Source organism: Papio anubis, chromosome 11, assembly GCF_008728515.1.
Source record: "Papio anubis isolate 15944 chromosome 11, Panubis1.0, whole genome shotgun sequence".
Classification (NCBI taxonomy): Eukaryota; Metazoa; Chordata; class Mammalia; order Primates; family Cercopithecidae; genus Papio; species Papio anubis.
The window spans coordinates 98,637,796-98,659,643 of NC_044986.1; the positions used below are offsets into that span (position 1 = coordinate 98,637,796).

General features: G+C 39.1%; 1 protein-coding gene across 6 annotated transcripts in view; it reads left to right on the top strand.

Annotated features, from left to right (window-relative positions):
- MKX (mohawk homeobox) overlaps positions 1 to 21,848 on the top strand; it is a 75,409-nt gene that overhangs the window by 16,805 nt on the left and 36,756 nt on the right. Inside the window, exon 6 of one of the 6 annotated variants that reach the window (XM_017962624.3) lies at positions 7,209 to 8,298. The exons of 4 other annotated variants lie outside the window; for them this stretch is intronic. In XM_017962624.3, coding sequence (XP_017818113.1) covers positions 7,209 to 7,384 — 176 coding nt within the window. In that variant the 3' untranslated portion in view covers positions 7,385 to 8,298. One more of the 6 variants, XM_021943136.2, reaches the window with a different exon arrangement.

Sequence of the window (21,848 nt, forward strand, 5' to 3'; positions counted from 1 at the left end):
GCCTATGGAATTTCTTTCTCTACTGAAGAGGAAAGAGGTTTCTAAGAAGGAGTAAATCAGGCAAGTCTTGAAATAAAACCTGTGGAGTTCCCCTCTTGTTTTGCTCGACTTGAAGACAAGTCCCTGTTGCATTTTTCCCTTTCACAGATCACAGATGATTAGTTTATAAAGGCCTAGTGCAGGCCAGGCCTGGTGGCTCATGCCTGTAATCCCAGCACTTTGGGAGGCCAAGGCCAGTAGATCATCTGAGGTCAGGAGTTCGAGACCAGCCTGGACAATATGGCAAAACCCCATCTCTACTAAAAATACAAAAAAATTAGCCAGACATGGTGGCGTGTGCCTGTGATCCCAGCTACTAGGGGGAGTGAGACAGGGAGATCACTTGAACCTGGGAGGTGGAGGTTGCACTGAGCCAAGATCATGCCACTGCACTCCAGCCTGGGCAATAGAATGAGACTCTCTCTCAAAAAAAAAAAAAAAAAAAAGGCCTAGTGCATTAGAATGGTTGCTCTATGAGCTCCATGGCTCTGTCAGTATAGGCTTCATAAATGTATCCTGCTCCCAAGAGGCTGAATGTTTAAACTTCATCTTGTTAAACTCTCTAAAATCCCTCTTAATTAGACACATATGGTATAAACCAAAGCATCTAGGCAGATAGGAGTCTTTTCTATGTTAGTATGAATTAATTGGGCTAACTTCCCATCGCTTGACGGAGGTGAATATCCCTGGGAAGAAATGAAGATTTTGATTGAGAGAAAAAAGAAGTCATTTATTGGTGCATGGGACACTTTGGGAGGTAGGATCCATTTGGATGTCCTGCTGCAGTTGGAGACGTGGAACGAAACGAGAGAACAAGGCATTTTGGTTACTGGGGAAAGAGGAACAAGGACGTAGAAAGTTTGGGAGGATAACAAGTCCAACTGCCATCTCCAAACCTTTTTTCTTGGCTCATAATGACCCTCAGGGGAGAAAGTGTTCTTTTTTCTTTTTCTCTCTCTTCCTGCACACTGTGTACTTCAGAATTTAAGCTGATATCAGTAGTAAAATCTAGATATGCTCATGAGTTCAATAAACCATTGGATCTGCCTGGGCTTCAAGCTTAATTTATGGCATAGTTTCTTCGGAGAAATGTACTCTCCGTTCTAAACAACCAAAGTAACAAGGACCCTTCTGGGACAGAATCCATTGGTATATGAGGTGCTGCTCCTATGTGCACTCATTCCACGTGCAAAAATGATAATTAAGAGCCACTCCATGAAGGCTCTGGCTTAGACTCACTGGAGGCCTGTGTTTGGTGCTGGCCACTCTATCCATGAAACCATATTTAAATGAACCAGAAGAAAGGTTTAAAAAGATGCCTTGGCAGATCTTTTTGAGCAGTGAATATTCCCCCGACAATATCTGTTTCATTCATTTCAGCTTTTGTTTTGGGGGGTAGCTTTAAAAAAGTCTTACGGCGGCATCAAGAGCCATCTGTGTTAAGGGCCCTGCGTCGAGTGCCTCGGTGCACATGCACGGTTTCTCTTTTGGGCTTTTGTTACCAGTAAGTCTACCTCGGACACTTATTTTCTTATTTTATTTCCCTTTCTCTGCTGTCACTTTCTTGGTTTTAGTGAAAGAATTAAGCTTTGCCTTTTTGGATTATTCCAGACATTCTTTTCCTGGCATGCAAATGACTGTTGATGTACTCCAGCAGAGAATAATAAAAGCCTCTATCAACAGTCCAGCGAGTGACATTTAAAGGATACTTGAAAGGTTGTCCAATTCCTTGTCTTGTACCTTACCTAACAAAGGCCATCTGGGAATGAGGTATTCCACATAAGTCCAATTTCCAGATAGCAGAAATTTAAGGACCAATTTTAAAAATAGAGAATTTTCTTCTCTTCTAAACTTACACTATTCAGCACAGCTTTGGAGAGGTACTTTAATAATCTTTCTATTCTCTAAACTTCCTCTTCCTTGTATTCCTTATATTCTGTTCCACCCTTTGAAGTCAGTAACCTCAGGGTTAATCACAATCGGAAACTTGCCCCTCACTCCTTTGAATAACGAGCCTTGTCTTCCTGACAGCCTTTTTAAAAGGGAACTTTTCTAATTACTTATTTCTAAGCAGAATCTTTTAAAATGAGATTTATACAAATGCTGACCCTTTGAATATGCATGGGCTTACTATAGAATTATAAAAACTTAAGCACTATTCGGAATACCATAAATTCTTAGTAAACGTTTATGAGTCATGGTAGAAGCAAAACACATTGGCGTGGATTCTTTCTGAAGTTCAAATTAATTTGATGTTTGAAAATCATTTCTTTCCGGCTTCACTTGCAAAAATCCAAATGCAATTGTACCAGGGTTTCACCCATTGTGAAGAACTGAGAGATTAATGGCAGACAAGAAGAGAAAAAAAGAAGAAATATTGGCAACATGAGCTGTGTGCTGGCTCCTTCAGGGGTGGCTTTCCATTCCCTTTTCTTTGTTATTTGGTGTCACATGAGAGCCTGAAAAATCCTACATGTAGATAGATGCTGAGACTCGCACTTTCATACTATATGGCTTACAAACAAATCGAAAGTATGAGGCAGTTTAGCCTAGAAACTGTACAGATATTTTAGGGTTATGTTAGCTTCTGACATTTTTGTCATTTTACATTGTGGTACCTAAAAAAGATAGCAACGCTGATTTCATATTCGGCTGAATATGGGCAGATTGTTTTCCGAAATGCCAGCCGCATCCTATCTCTTTCCTTTGGTACTAGCTCTCACTGCCTTGTGTGTATTAAGAGTTCCTGGAGGCCCTGAAATGGTGTTGTATTAATTTTTGTAATTCCCCTAGCGCTTACTACCGTGTCTTTCACGTATTTACTCTATAAATGTTTCTCAAGTGAATGAATTCATGTTTTGATGATTTAGTATGTCTGCGCCTTAAATCATAAAAAACATTTAAATTTACTTAAGTATATGTTGATCTGTGTTTGTGAACAGAACAAGAGGAAGGGTCCTGAATAAGTTTGAATTGGTTTTTAAAAAGTTTTAAAAAGAAGAGAAACGTAAAGTAAAAACAAAAAAGTTAAACAATGAAGCTGAAAACAATGAAATGTTTAAGAGAGTCAAAAGAAAAACATAGAAAGAATAAAATGAAACTAAATCGATTCTCAAGTAAAAGAGTAACTTCCAGAGAGATGCAAGGATGAAAAATGGAAAAAATTAGCTAGTTTAAAGAAAATCCACCAAAGAATAAAAAGCACAGCCGACAGACAAATAGAAACAAATGGAGCTTTTACAAATTTGACTTCACTAAGTAGTGGGATTTATTGTTTACCTAGTACCATACATAGCCTTGGAGGTGAGACTTAAGAAATAAAGCACAGATCTAATCCACTCATTTAAACCCTACTGCCACCTTTACTGTCAGGGTTGACAAGAACCCTAAGTCAAAGTTGTGACTTTTTAAGAATGACTATTTTTAGCTGCAGATGAGACTAGGAGAAAGTCCATACAGAGATTTTACACTTTCTCTCTTGTCCATGTGCAGGAGCAAAGATCCCGTACATTTTTTATATTTTCCTGTTAAGAACAAGTTACCAACCTGAAATTTTGATCTTGCAAAGCCATTCTCTGTATTTTGGCATTACCGTTCTACTGATATTTATCAGCAAATCGATCATATTTGACTTTCTGATACTCAGTGCATTTCAGACTTGCTTCAGTGGTCAGTCACATCCTGGGGCAGCTTCATAGAAGTCCTTGTTCATGTCACTATATTTAAGACTGTGTCAGTATTTCCATTAAGAGACTTTCTCATTCCCTAGGGCTTCTAAATAAGTCATAAAAAATCAAGCCAAACTCAAAGCTGGCATAAAGGGGTCCTTTTTTTTTCTTCTCCTATATATAAGGAATATAAATGCTTAACTACCATTAATTCTATATTTAGTTAGGTTTGTAAACGCTTTATACACTGACGAGACCAAATAAGATCCATTGATGCTTCTGTGGCCTAAGAGTAAAAAGAATTTCAAAAAGTTTTTACTGTCTGTGAAAACAACAAGACATTCTATTTAATGAATATAGCCCAATGAATATAGAGGTGGTTTCTTTTCTCCCTTCTTCTTCTTCTTTTTTTTTTTTTTTTTTTTTTTTTGTTAGTTGCAGTTAGTTTTTTCCCTTCTGTCTCCCTATTTTGTTTCTAAAATTAAGCAGGTATTTTTCTGGGTTAAGATTTGTCTTGTTGATGTAACAGAATTTTTACACAGGGTAAATATGTGCTTTCTTCCAGTCCAGAGTTTTGATACTTTTAATTTTGGAAGACTGATCTCTTGTTTTCCAATATAAATGATATCATTTATAATTGTGAGTTTTGAGGAAGTGAAAAAATATAATAATAAATGTGTTCACTGTGCCCAATTTCCTTCACAAAATTTGAATATTTTTCTCAGTTTTCAGTTTAAATGAAGGGTGGTGTGTTTAAATAACAGCTGCGTAATGAACTTTTTCTCTGTTTCCTCTTTGACAGCTTCTGTTACCCAATTTCTCTGTTTCATTGCACTAAACAGGTAAATAGTCAGGGATTTTTGTAAATCCAGCAATCAGCTTTTAAAGGATCTTCCAGATCAATCCCATATTTTTCAGGTTAGGAAATGGCTTTGGCCTCTATACAAGGCCCTGAAAATGTTCACTTTTGGCCATGAGTTGCTCTGTTGCTTGGAGATGTGATCCTGATCCTTTGTGTAGTAAGTCTAACAATTTTTGGCAGCTTCAGGCACTTAAACGACTTTTACTTACAAAATACTTAAATCATTAGTGTTGAACTTTTGAGAACTTGGAGTAGCTGTGTATGCCTTTCTAAAAATTTCTCTGTTGTAATAGCTAGAGTGGAAAGGTTTTTACACAAGTTGATATTATAAATTGTGGGTTGTAATAGTGATACAGTACCTAGGGATCATCTTTGGTTATTATGGGAAATAGAAATGGTTTGCAGAAGATCCCACACCATTAATACTGGTGGCCAAAGGTTTCTGCGGTGTGTAAGTGTATGAGTGTGTGTGTGTGTAGTAGTAGTAGTAGTAGTAGTAGTAGTAGTAGTAGTAGTAGCAGTAATAGAAATTGAACATAGTTGGAAAAACAAGGTCGCTTTTGAAGACGATCAGTGGCATCTCCCCTCCGCCTTGTACATAACACTGGAGACATTGAAGTTATTACCAGGAAGTGGCCAGAAACAATTTGAGGGATAACAACCCAGTTGGAAAGTGGTTTTGGGGAGATAGATTAGTCTCAGTTTCAAGCAGCAACACCACTCTACTTTCAACAGTTTGGAGTCTTCCCCACAGTGAGTCAGTAACTTTTTCCAAGCCCAGTAGGAGGTGCTACAGGGTGAAATTCACTTTTAGCATTTGCTCAGGTCATGCAACCAAAAAAAGCAAAATTGAAGTTTAGATTTCACAGGCTCATGGATTTGGGTAGCACCTTAGCAATGGGCCATGATTCTCTTAAGCACTTTTTTCATGTCTTTCAGAATTGCTGGACTGCAGATAGGGGTAAAAACTGCCCCTTGCCCACTGACTTCAATACTTTTGAGTGTCTTTGATACAGTGATGAAGACATACATCTTTTACACACTGTGTTCAATTTTTGGTCACTTTGTGTTCATTTTTTGATCACTTTTGGTCCAAAAACACACAATTTTGTTTTTTTGTGTGTGCTGTGTTTGTTTTAAATGAAAATTTTGATCAGTTTTCACTTAAATAAAGAGAACTTTTTTACAATGTGATTTAGAGAGGAATATTTTAGTAATACAAAATTAAAATGGAAAAGCAGAACTCAAACGATAATGAAACCTTTTAAAATGCTGAAAGGTGGTCAGAGACAACCATTCATAAAGTGATATTTCCAAGAAGCAGCTTGCTTCTTAAGTTTTCACATAGTTGCCTGTGTATTAAGAACTGATAGTCCCTTCAGCCGAGCCAGTCTCAGGTGATGGTGAACAAATCTCCCAGTATGGCAGAGACATTTCAAGTAAGAATGCCCTGTTCTGCCAAGACTGTCATGATGCTAAAATGTACCCTTTTGCTAAGGGCCAAAATTCAGAGTCTCTCCTCCCAGTTTCTACACTGATGTAGACAACAGATGCACAAAAAGGCAAAGTGGTATGTCACATGGCTTCAGAGCAAGAGGATGGCTATCTGGCAAGGGAGAGAATTCCTTAAATGTTACTGGGGCTTACATTTCTAAATGTAAAATTCCTAGCCAGAAGCTATTTGATGCCAAGTGTCTTTGCTGTGATGCCTGAGCCTAGCAGGAAACTGGATGGTTGCAATATTGTGGCTGCTGTTGGAATCCACACACCCTTTGCTAATTTGCAGCCAAGACTGAGTGATATGATTGTTTTCCATTTTTTCTTATCATTGTTTTGGTTGCATCTAATCTTGCTGTATTTTCTTCTCCTAGAATTCTCTTCTGAGTGCTAAATCTATCCAGATGGGTCAAGAGTTTCTTCATAACCTTGTCACTAGTGCAACTGGTCTTGTTTTAGTTTTGATGGTGTCTCCTGGGTTCATTTATTTTAGACCTTTTTAGAAATATGGCACCAATTCATATTTATGCGGCAACCCATGGGGACTCTGGCTTATCTAACTGTGTACTTTTTTCTTTCAACTGTGTACTTTTTTCTTTCAGAAGATTTTGTATGTATATATTTTTCTTAAAATGTGCTTGGAAAAGTATAAACATAAATCATCTGGAATAGTAATTCTCAACTATCTTGAAAGGTGTTCGAGGACTATTTCATGGTTACTATGATTGAAGCAGTAAAATTTAGTTTATAGTTACAATAACTTTCCTCTCATTAGGAAAATATAAAAAAGCTCAACTTTATGATTTCACGACATATTACCAACCCTTAAATTCCATTCTAATCCCCACCCCCTAACACACACAGACTCGGTGAAATGCTCATAGGAAGCTCAGAGAAGAACTGTAGAGGCATATGACCTGTCTGTGCTATGTTTGACCTCACCTTTTCTCTCAGCTGCTTTCATAAAAATGACAGCATAAAGGTCTAGGCAGAGGCTGGGTTGAAGCAATACACATTGAATGTATATTTTGATTATAGTAAAGTTCTTGCTGCATCAACTTGTGATTTGGAAAATGACTTTGCAGGGCCCCAGTTTTCTCTCCAGCGAGCCTCCTTACCTACATGACATTTTCCACCTGTAGATGAGACCACAGGAAGCTCTAATGTGGATAGAGCAGAGAGCAGTGCCTCCAGAAATCAGCAGCTCTGTGTGTTGGCCAGATCTGTTAGCAACTGGGTATGTGTTCTAAGGCAAGTCCCTTTATTAATCATGGGTTTTGTCCCTTTAGCCGTAAAACGAACATGTATGACAAGATAATCCATAAGTACCTTACACCTCTGACAGAGTGCAATTCTGTGCAATGCATAGGGAGACAAGGAAGCCCACAGTTTATAGAAAGTCATAGCTAAATGCATATCACAATGTCTCTATTAGAACAGAACTTGGGCTCTGAGCCACAAGACAGGGACATTGCAAAGGAGCGTTGGGGAGCATGGCACCAGTAAACCTCCCTGGTGGCAGATAAAGGAATCTGCCCAGCGGGGGTGTTGGGCCCTGAGCATGGGGTAGGAGGCCAAGAAGGTAGATGTCACGTGTTTAAATCTGGCAATGTTTGCCTTATGTCATGTGTCATTTTTAGGAGATCTCTCCCAAGATTATAGAAGTATGCTGTGTTTTGCTTTTTCTGATAATTTTTATCAGAAGTATATTTTCTGACATTTTTATTTTAAGTACATATTATATACTTATAATCTACCTACAATTTATTTTTGTAAATTATATGAGATCATGATCAGACTACTTTTTTCCCCACCAAATGAACAGCCAATTGTCCCAACACATTTTACTGAATACTTCTACCTTTCCTCATTGATTTGAAATGCTACCCTTATTATATACTGACTTCCTTTATATGTATACCTATTTCTGGACTCTATTGTATTCTATCCAACTATAACATATATTAATAGCATAACATTTTATTTCCTTTTTATTTTAAGTTCTGGGACACATGTGCAGGATGTGTAAATTTGTTACGTAGGTAAACGTGTGCCGTGGTGGTTTGCTGCACCTGTCAACCCCTTACTTAGGTATTAAGCCCAACATGGTTTAGCTATTTTTCCTGATGCTCTCCCTAGCCCTGGACCCCCCACGACAAGCCCTAGTGTGTGTTGTTACCCTCCCTGTGTCCACATGTTCTCATTATTCAGCTCCCACTTATAAAAGAGAACATGCTGTGTTTGGTTTTCTGTTCCTGCATTAGTTTGCCAAGGCTAATGGTTTCCAGCTCCATCCAAGACCCTGCAAAGGACATGATCACATTCCTTTTATGGCTGCATAGTATTCCATAGTGTATATGTATCACATTTCCTTTATCCAGTCTATCATTGATGGGCATTTGGGTTGGTTCCATGTGTTTGCTATTGTGAATAGAATAGCATACCATTTTCGTGACTGTAGTTTTATTGTCCATTTTGATGTATGACAGGATATGTCTACTTTCAGTGTTTCTTTTTTTTTCAAAATATTCTCATCTAGGTCCTTGAATTTATTTTTCTAGTAGAACTTTAGAATAAGTTTGATAATTCTATTTTTAAAAATCTTGTTAGAAGTTAATTTGGGATTTCATTGACTCTATATGTTAGTTTGGGGAATATTTTTGTCCATGATATTTATATCAAGTCTTCCCACTGAGGGCATGGCAGATTTCTCCATTTATTCTGGTCATCTTTTATGACAGTCGTTAGTTTTTATAGTTTTCTTTATATAGGGTTGGCATATTTCTCATTAGGTTAATTTCTGTTTTTTTATTTATTGTTCTTATTGTTTCTATTGCAGATGAGTTCTTTTCAATAATAGCTATAATTGATATACAGGAAAGCTGTTGCATTTTGTATATTTTTCTTATGTCTAGTTCCATTGTTCAAGTACACAAGTATCTCATCTTCAAATAGTAAGTTTTGTGTATTTACTCTCTTTTTCTTTCCCTTCCTTCCTCCCTCCATTTATTGTATCATGTTGGCCAGGTCCTACAAAACGTCATTGACTCACAGCAGTAATAACACACATTAATGAGAATTTGTGTTATATTTTACCATTGAGTATAATGTTTGCAGAAGGTTTCTTGTGTAATCACTTTATTGAGTTAAGGCTTCCTCTTTCCATTCCTAGATTATTTAATAAGATATCTCCCTAACCATACACTTAACTGAATAGGTCATTGCATTTACGACAAACTGCTATTTATATAGTTTTTAAGATTGTCATCTAGTTGTCCTCTTTTCATCTATTTAAGTTATTTACAGTAGTACATTTCCTAATGCTTAATCATCCTTGAATTCTTGGGAAAATTTTTATTCCATATCAATATAATATTCTTTTAATATATTTCTGGATTCCATTTATTAGCATATTATTTAATAATTTTGCATTGAAATTCTTAACTGAGATTTATCTTTAGTTTTCTTTTTTTTTTTTCCTAATGGTCTCCTTGCACAGTTTTAGTATTAAAGTTATGCTAGGCTTATGGAATGAGCTGGAACATATTTTATCTTTTTCTACTCTAGGAAATTTTAAATAAAGTAAGGATTAGCTCTTCCTGATGCCTTGAAAGTTTAAAATAATTCACCTGTGAAAGGATCTTAGCCTGAGATTCCTTGGTTCTTTACTTTTCTTCTTACGTTTCTCATCTTTCTACATTTTCTGAACAGTTTCTGCTTTATCTTCCAGATTATTATTAATAATTTGGTCTTTAACTTTTCCCCCATTCATTCTTTAATCAACTTTTTTTTTTCTTTCTCTCTCTCTCTAATTTTTTTTTTTTTTTTTTTTTTGAGACAGGATCTCCTTCTGTTGCCCAGGCTGGAGTGCAGTGGCACAATCATAGCCCACATCAGCCTCAAACTCCTGGACTCAAACGATCCTCCTATCTTGGGCCTCCAGAGTAGCTGGGATTACAGGCATGTGCCACCATGCCCCGCTAATTTTTAAATTTTTTTGTTGAGATGGGAATCTTACTATGTTACCCAGGCTGCTCTGAAACTCATGGCCTCAAGCAGTCCTGCTACCTTGGCCTTCCAAAGTTCTGAGATTGACAGATGGGAGCCAGCATGCCTGGCCCTATAAATCAACTTTTCTACTGCAGTTTTTCTTTTAAGTTGGGTATCTTATTTTTATTCTCCAAGAACATCTTTTTATCTTATCACTCATTTGTCATAGCAGCTATGGTCCCTGTAGAGATCAGAAGTTACTAGAATCTCTACTCTGTACCTCTTAATGGCCTTAAAGCCTTTTCTAGGAACTCCCTTAGACAGGTCCCCTAACCTATTTAAAGAGTATTTGTAGCAGCTTTATCCTGGGGTTAGATGACCCGGAAAGCTCTCTGTGGACTCAGAGAGGAGGAAGAGGTATGCCCTAGCTCTTCTGACAGCTGTCTCGTATCTGATAACCTTCTTGATTCCCCTGGTAGGCCACTTATTCTCTGTGAACTGTGCACTTGGAACTGTGTGCCCTTTTGGGAGAGGCAGCTCACACTCTCCACGGTCTTGCCCTCCACCTGTTTTGAGTTGTGGTTCCCTGTTTGGATTTCCCCACCAACTTGATGCCATATGTATTTTCCTTTCCATGAATTTCTCAACTTTTCTGACTTGGCAATGGTAACTTTTATTGTTTTTGAGCCCCATTAAGCATGTATTTGTTTTCAAATTTATATTTTGCAATTTAATGAGATTTCAAGGGAGAAATTAATAAAGCTTATTCAGTACCCCCTCTTAAAGGGTAATTCCATAACATAGACTTTTAGCAAATGATTTTATGGTAAAAGATGTTTTCCTTACTTCCGAGAGGTTTTATGGAGAATTTGCACACATTCAAAATTAAGCATAGATTCTGAATATCAATGAATAATAAATACAGAGTAACTGTGCACACAATGGAGCAGTGGGAACTGTTGCAACATTCCTGGTAGGTTTCATGCACATAAACATGATGCGTTGTGATAGGTCAAGACTTCCTCAACTATGGTGCTGGAATAAAGAGATAACTATAATTTAGTTAAATAAAAAATGCCATAATTATAACATGGTGTATTATTATTTGGCAGCTGTGCACCTAATCTCTACTGTACTTTTGAAACGTGACTGGAGTCCAGGTGGATACTGTTTTACTGTGTCATGAAGCATGTAGCACGCTAGACCCGACTTTTATTTTTGTCCTTCCAGTGGAAAACTTGGTGTTTTGTTTGAGTGCGGACTGCTGGGATTTTTTAAAGTAAAACAAGGAGCTAAGAATTTCACTCCTTCTTGCCAATAGTTCCTTCAAGCAAAATTATCAATTAATGGAGCGTTAAATATCATATGCTTCATATTGTTTTTTTACCCTTTTGTACTTGGGTTATTTTAATAATTTTCAGCTAGTGCTACAAATTGACTAAATATTATTGACTATAATTGGCTATTATTGACTAAAATTATACATCAAAATAAAACAAAACCATGGCAGGGAAAAGATTATCATATTTGGAAAACATTTCAATAAAGTACATATTTAAATTTGCATATTTGGCTTATTGTGAAAATGTCAATATAGTTTTGCTTTCCCCTAATACCTTCGTTATTATTTCTTCTTCTTCTTGATAATAATACAGTGCGTTGTCTTTGCTCAGAGCATTAGATTCTTCCTTGGTTTGTTCGACTGTGAATGAGCTGACTGAGTATTTCGCCACACTTCTACGTCCCTGAGCAGTGGTGAACTGACCATAGACTATTTTTCTATGAGTTTTCTTTCTTCCTTCAGGAATAAGTTTGATTGTTCATCTATCAGCAGGAGGAAACTGTGATGCTTACATAGTAACGAATTTAAAATAAGCCACTGTTCCCAAGATCTTTCCAAGAGCAGCAAGCTTTCAGTGGAGTAACTAACATTTCTAGAGTTCTTTGCTTGCAGGGCACTTATCATCATTGTGTTAGGCAGTCCCTGTTATGCTGCACGGGTCTTTCCCTGAATTATAGAGCTAGTTCTCTGGTTCATCCTTTAAGGTGCTAAAATCACTCCGATGAGCTTGAGTTTTACATGTTATCACTAGTTGATCTCGCCACTGGGCAAAAATCATAAACAGCAAATGTCCAGACCTAATTTCTAGCAAACAATTGCAGCATACTCCTCCACCAGGCTTTCCCGGGGAATATGGGAATTTGAAGGGTTTTCTTTTCCAATGTTTCTGTATATCCTGTTGGAGATGGTGATGGGCAGCGTCATCTCCACACACATATTCTACGAACATATTAAGTGAAGCCTCTGCAACTAAGAAGGGCAAAAGAAGTGCCGGACGTCCGGCCTGAGATCATGGCACCTACATGGCCAGGAACAGACAGCTTGCATGCAACAGTCAGGAATGCAGTATGTGGTTTCTGAATTCGTTAACAATGTCAGGTTGAAAACTGATGACTAGAATTTTAAATCAGAGAACAGTTTTTATGCATACGTATTAGTTTTCTCTTGCCGCATAACAAATCATCACAAATTTTGTAGTTCAAAACAGCACCCACTTATAAGCCCACAGTTCTGGAGGTCGGAAGTCTGGCATAGCATAGCTGGGTTCTCTGCTCAGGGTCTCACCAGGATGACATCAAGGTGTCAGTCATTCTGGGCTCTAAGAAAGAACCCATGTACAAGCTTATCCAGGCCAATGGCACAGCTCATTTTCTTGTGGTTATGGGACTGAGATCCACATTTCCTTGCCTCTCAATTTCTAGAGGCTGCCCAGCTCCCTTCCCTGTGGCCTCCTGGCACTTTCAAACCAACACCCGCATGTTGAGTCTTTCTCAGGCTTGAATTTCTCTGACTTCTCCCCCTGCATTCCCCCAGGAAAAAGCTCTGCATTTAAGAGTTCATGTAATTACATCAAGCCCATCCAGATAATCTTCCTATTTAAGGTCAACTGATTGATCATCTTAATTACATCTGTATAGTTCCTTTTAACATGGAATGTAACATATTAACAGATGTAATACCAGGTTGAAAAGTCATGAGGGCAAAATTCTTCTACCCCAGCATAGATCATGCAGCAGCGGGATTTGGGTAAGGTTTTGCCCGTACAACCACAAATGTTTAGACAATTAACATTATGATGAGTGTGAGCTTATAATTATAAAGTATAAAAAATGTACTGCTTCAAATGCTTTTGGTATGGCTAATCTATAAATGGAGTAATCAAATTCTGTCTAAATAAGTTAGTTGAAATTTACATAATTATTTACACATGAGCACAGAAAACACGTGTTCTCTTTATCCATTCAGTCAATCTTGCTTTCCTTAAGGTTATTTGTATTTTATCTCATAACATGAAGTAGGCATTTTTACATGCAGGCCAGCATCAGGCAATTGACATGTGCTTTTTTTTTTTTTTTTTTGGAGCCGGGGGCAGAGTCTCACTCTGTCACCCAGGCTGAAGTGCAGTGGCATGATCATGACCCACTGCAGCCTCAACCTCCTGGGGCTCAGGTGATCCTCCCATCTCAGCCTCCCTAGTAGCCTGACAATGTGCTTCTAAGGTATCTGGCTAGATTATTCCCCATGGCATGATGAATGTTTATGACACATAATAATGGCTGCTATTTATCAAGCACTTCCTATGTGCCTGGCATTATGCTATGTGCTATACTTGCAGGTATTATTTTAGTTAGTCTTTATAATAAGCCTATGATGTATATATTATTGTCCTTATTTTAAGGACGAGGGAACAGACTTAAATAGCATGTAAGCTCATGTAAGCTGAGATGTTGCAGAACCGTGATTTGAACTCATATCTGTTTGACTCTAAAACCTTCTTCAGCACTATCTTTTACTTTTTCCCAATCCTGGGTAAAGATGGCAGTTTATTTTTGACAGATCCTTCTACCCGCTGTTATAAGTCTTCCTCTACCTTTTTTCCCCACTATGCCCAGAGCAACCTATGTCTTTATGCTATGCCCAGCCCCCAGCCCATCCCATAGGTCCTCTGTCTGCCCTTCAGTCTTCCGGAGTAAGTGCTTTTCCATCTGTCAATCGATAACGACAGGTCCTCATCTCAGGCAGCTGATGTCAGTGAAGTATGAAAACAGCACCATCAAAATAGCTTATACCAGGGCATAATAATGACAAAAATAGCTGGGGATCCCTGTGCCAGGCACTGCACTAAGCACCCTACATGTATTTTCTTACTCAATCCTCATAATACCACACGAAGTAGGTACCTTATTATCCTCATTTCCCACAGGGAATTTTGAAAGCAGAATTTCTAAATCTCTGAGGGGATTAACTGTGTGAGAGAGTTTGCAGGGAGACTCCTTGCCTTCTCCGGGCCACCCTAATCCTTTCCTCATTCTAGAAGATTAGGATCAGCCGCATAGCACCCTCATCTTCAGTAACAGCCTTCAGTCTAGAATTTATTTCATCCTTCCTTCGTCTTACTTCAGATCCTTTCTCCCAGAGTGCCACTGTGAGCATTTGAGACTGGAGAGAATGCCATTAGGACTGAGCCTTCTCTGTAGCACAGGCCAGTGGCATTTTGGTCTTAGAATCCCAGGAGGGGGACATTGAATATCTCTGTAGAGAGGAAAGGGACTCCAGGAACATAACAGATTGTCCAGGGCAAAGCAAGCATCTGCCTGAAGCAATTCTCCTGAGGGCCATTGAGGCCAAAACTATGATAAAGGAAAGTACAGCAATTGCATGGAACAAGGGTTACAGGCTCCTTATTAATAGGGAGAGCTACTTCTTTGAAAGGGACAGCAAGTCTGTTAAGAAAACAGGACTGCAGTCTAATTCTTTCTTACGGCCTAAGGATCTGAGTGGTCTCAGGATGCCGAAGGCAGGAAAGGAAGAGAGACCCTGCCTGGGGTCTGGGGTCCAGGCCCTCAGTCACTGCCCCTGCCTGTAAATTTGACTTACACCCTTTACTTCACATCACTCTGTAAATCCACAGAAAATAAAGTTGCGCCTTGATTTTCAGAATAGATACATTTCAAAAACAAAAGGTTTACGTCTAATCAAGGTTTAAGGACAGCCCAGACACTTGGTGTTTTAAACTAATCTTGCTGTAAATCGTTTTGTTATATGTGCAGCATAAGTCCACTTCTGTTTCATAAGTTTAGGTTCTCAGATACTGAGTGTTTCTTACATTTAATGTTAACCAGCAATATCAACTTCCTTTGGTTGAGTCTGTCATTGTGTCAGCAGTAACGGCTACTAAAATATTACATCCTGGTTGTAAAATATAACTGAAATCACTGGAAAATATAATACTAAGTGGGCGAACTGTGACTACCATAGTTTGAAAACCACAAAAATGTTGTCTTGATGAGGAAGTGCATACTCTGTTTTTGATCATCCTATATTAATGAAGATTGTTACTTTAAGAGAATAATTAATTTTTAAAAAGTCAAGTGCTTTCTCCAACAGTGGGACTCAATGACATTCCTTTAAAACAACTTTCACTTTTAATCCATCATTAAGGCCAAAGGTTTTTTTAATTTTTAAAAGCTTGCCCTTGAGGTAAAATAACATGGAACATTTTAAAACATGGCTCCAAGCTGCTCTACATACATTTTATTTAAACCACAGAGACTGCAGTTAGATTTCTCAGTGCCAGACAGACTGCAAATTATAACTGTAGCAGAAGCGACTATGAATTTCTGGATGTTGTAGTACCAGTGAGCCTGGTTGTTTTTTTGGAGCTGTTCCTCCCTTTGGGCTCTACTCATGAATGACTTAATCCCTGTGTCAGATCAAATGTCATGCCTGTTGCCATGCAGAGAAAAAGCAAGCAAAGCCTCTTTTTTTTTTTTTTTTTTTTTTTGTATTTGCACAAATTTGCTGTACTCGCCTGCGGAGGAGCAGGCGAGAGGTAAGAAAAGTCACAAAAGAGAAGTTGTAAAGTGAGGCCAGAACACAGTGAAACTCCAAATGTTGGATATATGATGAAAATATCATCTAAAGCAGAGCACCATTGTTTATTATGGCAAGAAGAGGGGATAATATCCATGGTTGAATAGTAAAAATATTTTTACTAAGGTCATTTTTGTACTTACTATTCTGGTATTAGATTAGCAAACCTAATGCCAGATTAGATCTAATAATATCTTATGTTGTGTTGCACTGTGTACTGTAGAAAGTACCTGAACATCTGTTATTTTATTTGATCCTCATTATAACTCAATGAGGCAAAAATAAGGATAATTATTCCTGCTTTCACGCAGGGTGGGAGGGAGTGATCAACTCTTGCACAGCTACTTAATGGCAGAGCCAGAAAGAAAATTTAAGTCTCTAAGCTCCTGGTTCGGGTTCTTTCCACTCGATTTTACTGTGTTTTCCATCCTGGTTAAGTCAACTCAAAATAAAATAAAATAAAATAAATCATTTACAGAATAGAACTCTCTAAAGCAGTGACTCTTAACTTCCTTTTGTACATGGACTGCTTTAAAAATTGGGTAAAAACTTTGGATCCTTCTTCAGAAAAATGCACATCCACCCCCTTAAACCCCCATAAACACACAGACACTGTTGTGTAGCCCAGATGGCAACAAGGGTATCTCTGATCCTTTCCATCTAAATAGCAATCCCATAGATACTTGATTGCACACTATGGAAGGTCAGACACTTCTGAAGACTTCTAGAGATGCCCAAGGGCTCTGTCTTCTAAGCATATGGTACATTTGGTGCATGAGTCGTGTTGCCATTGCGCATATGTGCTCCCTGTTCCGCATCGCATGGATTCAGATGTGAAATGTACTCCCTTCCTCAAATGCCAGAAGATCTCCAGTCTCAGAAAGCCTGTGCACGTGGTACACTTGAAGGAAAATTCAGAGGGAGTGAAGGAGGACCTTCTATCACAGCAATTCGTATGACTTTATTATTGCTTTTTTTAAGAGACAGAGCCTTGCTCTGTCACCCAGGCTGCAGTGCAATGGCAAGATCACGGCTCACTGCCACCTTGAGCTCTTGGGCTCAAGCTATCCTCCCACCTCAGCTTCTCCGGTAGCTAGGACCAGAGGCCTTCACCACTGCACCTTGCTAACTTTTTATTTGTAGAGACGGGGTCTTGCTGTGTTTGGTCTCAAACTCCTGGCCTCAAGCAATCCTCCCCTCTCAACCTCCCAAAGTGCTGGAATTACAGGCCTGAGCCACTGTGCCTGGGCACAGCAGTTTATATGATTTCCTACAGAGCACTACTTGTCTTCATTCTTTAGTGCCCTTTGGCCACCCCAACATGGGACTCTTCCCTGCCTGCTTCATCTCCCAGGGTCTCCAGCTTCACAGCACCTCACTGGCTCTACTCTTCCCCCTCCCACCCTTTCCTGTTACCTCCTAATCCCCAGTTGCCTCAAAATCCCATGTTCTTTACCTGTAGTGTAACCCAGGTCTCTCCAGCTTCAACTCCCAAACTCTGTTCCATGCTCAGATCACTTATTGATATGCTAAGCAAACTTAAGAAACTTAAGGGGCTTTCTAGGTCCCCTTCCCCTTCCTTATAAGGCGTTTGGGACATTAAACAGTAGTTTATTTTCTTCATACACACCTGTTTATAATTGTAGGAGTTTCAAGGATACCCTAAAACATCACCCCCCTGGCTTTAGACTCCCATTCGAAGACAGCAATGGGAGTGACTGGTTTCCTTGGATCTGTGAGTTTAGAGCTTTATTCAGGTTCCTCTTCGGAGCAGAGTTGATGATTAGGGACAGAGCGCTCTTTTGACCACTCCAGAGCTGTATCCAAGCCAGGACAGCTGGTGTGGGGCACCAGGGGATCCCATGCTTATGGTCCTGCCTGTCCCCTTCACCTGGCCAGTCTAGAAGCAGGGAGTAGTATGGAAGCTTCTAGGAAAAAAGAAAACAGGTCAGTTGATCCAGCAAAAATCTACCTTGGTTCATGCTTATCGTCTACCTGCTTCTTGTCCTTTATGGAAAATGATACCTATTTTATAAGAAAAAGTGAAGGATGGACACAGTTGTTCATGCCTGTAATCCCAGCACCCAAGAGCAGGAGGATTGCTTGAGGCTAGGAGTTCAAGACCAGCCTGGGCAACATACCGAGACCCCATCTCTATAAAAAAAAAGTTTTAAAAATTAGCTGAGCATGGTGGTGGGCGCCTGTAGTTTCGGCTACTGGGGAGGGGCTGAGGCAGGAGGGTCCCTTAAGCCCAGGAATTCGAGGCTGTAGTGAGCTATGACTGTGCCACTGCAGTCTGGACAATAAAGCAAGACCCAGAAAAAAAAGAAAATAAAAAGAAAGAAAAGAAGGAAAGAAAGAAGGAAGGGAGGAAGGAGAGAAAGAGAGAGACAGAGAGAGAAGGAAGGATGGAAGGAAGGAAGGAAGGAGAGAGAGAGAGAGAAAGAGAAAGAAAGAAAGAGAAAGAAAGAAAGAAAGAAAGAAAGAAAGAAAGAAAGAAAGAAAGAAAGAAAGAAAGAAAGGAAAGAAGGAAAGAAGGAAGGAAGGAAGGAAGGAAGGAAGGGAAGGAAGGAAAAATAAAAATTAAAAAAATGACAATTATGAAATAAGAATAGACAATGGCATAAAATGGTATTTTAAAAGTAGATCGTGCTTTTAGGAAAGAAGTGTTTTAAAATATTAGTATATTTTTAATTTGATTCAAGTTTGAAGCTATGTTATTTTGAGCGATGCATTCTTTTCCCAGTGATAAAGCTTCTCTTCTTGTTGATGGTCTGTGACTTTAAAGCACTGTTGTCTGAGTATTCTAGCACATCTAGTTTTGTTCATACCTGTGATTGGATAGTACAAAATAATTATTATCATCTTACTTGAAAAGTAATGACATGATTAGGCTAAGGTTGAACACGTTTCTAAAGGAAACTCTTGCCAGTCCAATGATATGACTTATAAATATAATTGGTAAGCACAAATGTTTAAAAACAAAATCTGGCTGAGCACAGTGGCTTACGGCTGTAATCCAGCACTTTGGGAGGCTGAGGCACGCAGATCACTTGAGGTCAGGAGTTTGAGACCAGTCTGGCCAACATGGTGAAACCCTGTCTCTACTAAAAATACAAAAATTAGCCGGGTGTAGTGACTCATCCTCTAGTCCCAGCTACTTGGAGGCTGAGGCACAAGAATCATTTGAACCCAGGAGGTGGAAGTTGCAGTGAGCCAAGATTGTACCACTGCACTCCAGCCTGGGTGACAGAGCAAGACTTTATCTCAATCAATCAATCAATCAAAATAAAAAATAAAAAACTAGCAGAAGTATGGAGTTAGAGATAGACCAGAAATGGAATTAGACCCATTGCTAATTCTGAAGTTGTGTGGAAAATGTAGAAATTCTCAAATTGGGAATTGGCCCTGCCCATGCTGCCCCCAGAGGAGGAGTCCCTTCTGTGAGCCTTAGGCTTTAGCTTACTCTCTGATTGATCTATTGGAGGACATCGGGGAGTGTGTCCTTCTCATGCTAATGCAGAAACTAAAGATAAGCTGGTGAGAGGAGGAATCCTGTCTTTGTGACCAGTCAGTAATGAAACCAGAAGAGGAACTTCCTTTAAACCAGAGATCAAGAATAGGAAGCAAAGTACATGGCCACAAATCAAGCCCTAGCTCATCTTCAACTTTTTCATTGCAGGACAATTCTAGGAATCTCTGCTTCCACAGGAATTCTATAGGAAACTCTGATATCTCTGTACTTCTGAGGCATCCTCAGAATTCACTATGTCACTATGAGGTTTAAGGAACAGCCCACAGAGTGGCTCACTTGTTCATTCTGCCTAGAGAGCCCTTAGAATTGTGCTGTTCGATATGGTAGCCAATAACCACATGAGGCAACCCACCACATGAAATATGACTAGTCCAAATTGAGATACATTTAAATATATGAGAAAAGAAAGCATGGAAAATATCTCATTGATAATTTCTATACTAATTACATGTTAAAATGATACTATTTTGTATATATTGGGTTAAATAAAATATTTTATTAAAAATACTTTCACCTTTTTCTTTCTACTGTAAGTGCATCTACTAGAAAATGTTAAATTACTTACATGGTTTGCATGTAGCTCACATTATAATTCTATTGACAGCGCTGCCTTAGAGTCATGGGGCTTGCCAAATGGTGGTGGTGGGAGGAAATTTATGGAAAGGGCTTTTATTCCAACTCAAAGAAGAGGCATTGAGAGGGAAGTCAGAGTTTCATTTGGCTTAAAACTGGCTGGTATCCCTTTAATCCCACTCCAGAGGGGCACAGAATCTTCATCTTCAGGAATCCCTGCTGTCTTCCTGGTCACTCACGCATGGGGAACAGAGCCACATCCTCAGATCAGCTCACCCATGTTTTGTTATTGTTACCAGTCCTACCAGAAATCAGTGCAAAGAACTGGTTTGTTCCCCTCATTAAATGTCGACTACCCTACAGTACAATAATCCCTCCGTATCTTGGGAGGCTTGGTTCCAGGAACTTACCCTGCTTCTGCCACCAATACCAAAATCCACAGATGCTCAAGTCTCTTATGTGAAATGTCATAGTATTTGCATGTGACCTGCACACATCCCCCTGTATCCTTTAAATCATCTCTAGATCAGTTATAGTACCTAATACAATGGAAATGCTACGGAAATAGTTGCTATTTTTAATTTATATTTTTTGTATTGTAAACTGTATTTTTTATTTGTGTTTTTTTGTTGTATTGTTGTTTATTTATTTATTTATTTACTTTTTTCTTTTGAGACAGAGTCTCGCTTTGTCACCCAGGCTGGAGTGCAGTGGCATGATCTCGGCTCACTGCAACCTCCGCCTCCTGGGTTCAAGTGATTCTCCTGCCTCAGCCTCCAAGTAGCTAGGATTACAGGTGCCCACCATCATAACTGCCTAATTTTTTGTATTTTTAGTAGAGACGGGATTTCGCCGTATTGGCCAGGCTGGTCTCGAACTCCTGACCTCAGGTGATTCACCTGCCTCAGCCTCCCAAAGTGCTGGGATTACAGGTGTGAGCCACTGTACCCGACTGGTATTGCTATTTTTTATTGTTTATTTTTTTCCAAATATTTTTCAATTCACTGTTGGTTGAATCTGCAGATGCAGACATGGAGTTCCAACTGTATAGATTCTGTCTCATTCATCCCTGGTACCCGACATATTATCTGGCATATAGTCGATTTTTTTTTTTTTTTTTTTTGAGACGAAGTCTCCCTCTGTCACCCAGGCTGGAGTGCAGTGGCGTGATCCTGGCTCACTGCAACCTTTGCCTCCTGGGTTCAAGTGATTCTCTTGCCTCAGCCTCCCAAGTAGCTGGGACTACAGGTGCATGCCACCATGGCCAGCTAATTTGTTTATTTTAAAAGAGATGGGGTTTCACCATGTTGGTCAGAATGGTCTCGACCTCCTGACCTTGTGATCTGCCCACCTCGGCCTTCCAAAGTGCTAGGATTACAGGCGTGAGGCACCACACCTGGCCTATAGTTGATTTTTTGATGTGTTAAAGAAATAGAAAATGTGTAGATGAATAAATGAACAAATAAATTAATGGTGCACAATAAACCATTATTAATTTATGTGGGCTCAGGTATACGGGAGAAGGCTTTGTCATGGTCAGTGAGCTAAACCAGGGAAAAAAAGTGTGAAGTGAGAAGTAAAGTACTTTTTACAAGGGGTGAGATACTTGCCAGGATGCACCAGTGGTCGCTCTGAGTTCTCTACAGCCAGCATCTCTTGTGATTGTTTGATGTGAATGCCATACTGGCTGTTAAATATTTCAATATTCTCTGCTTGGAAGGATTTCTTAGTTTTTTTTTTTTTCTTTTT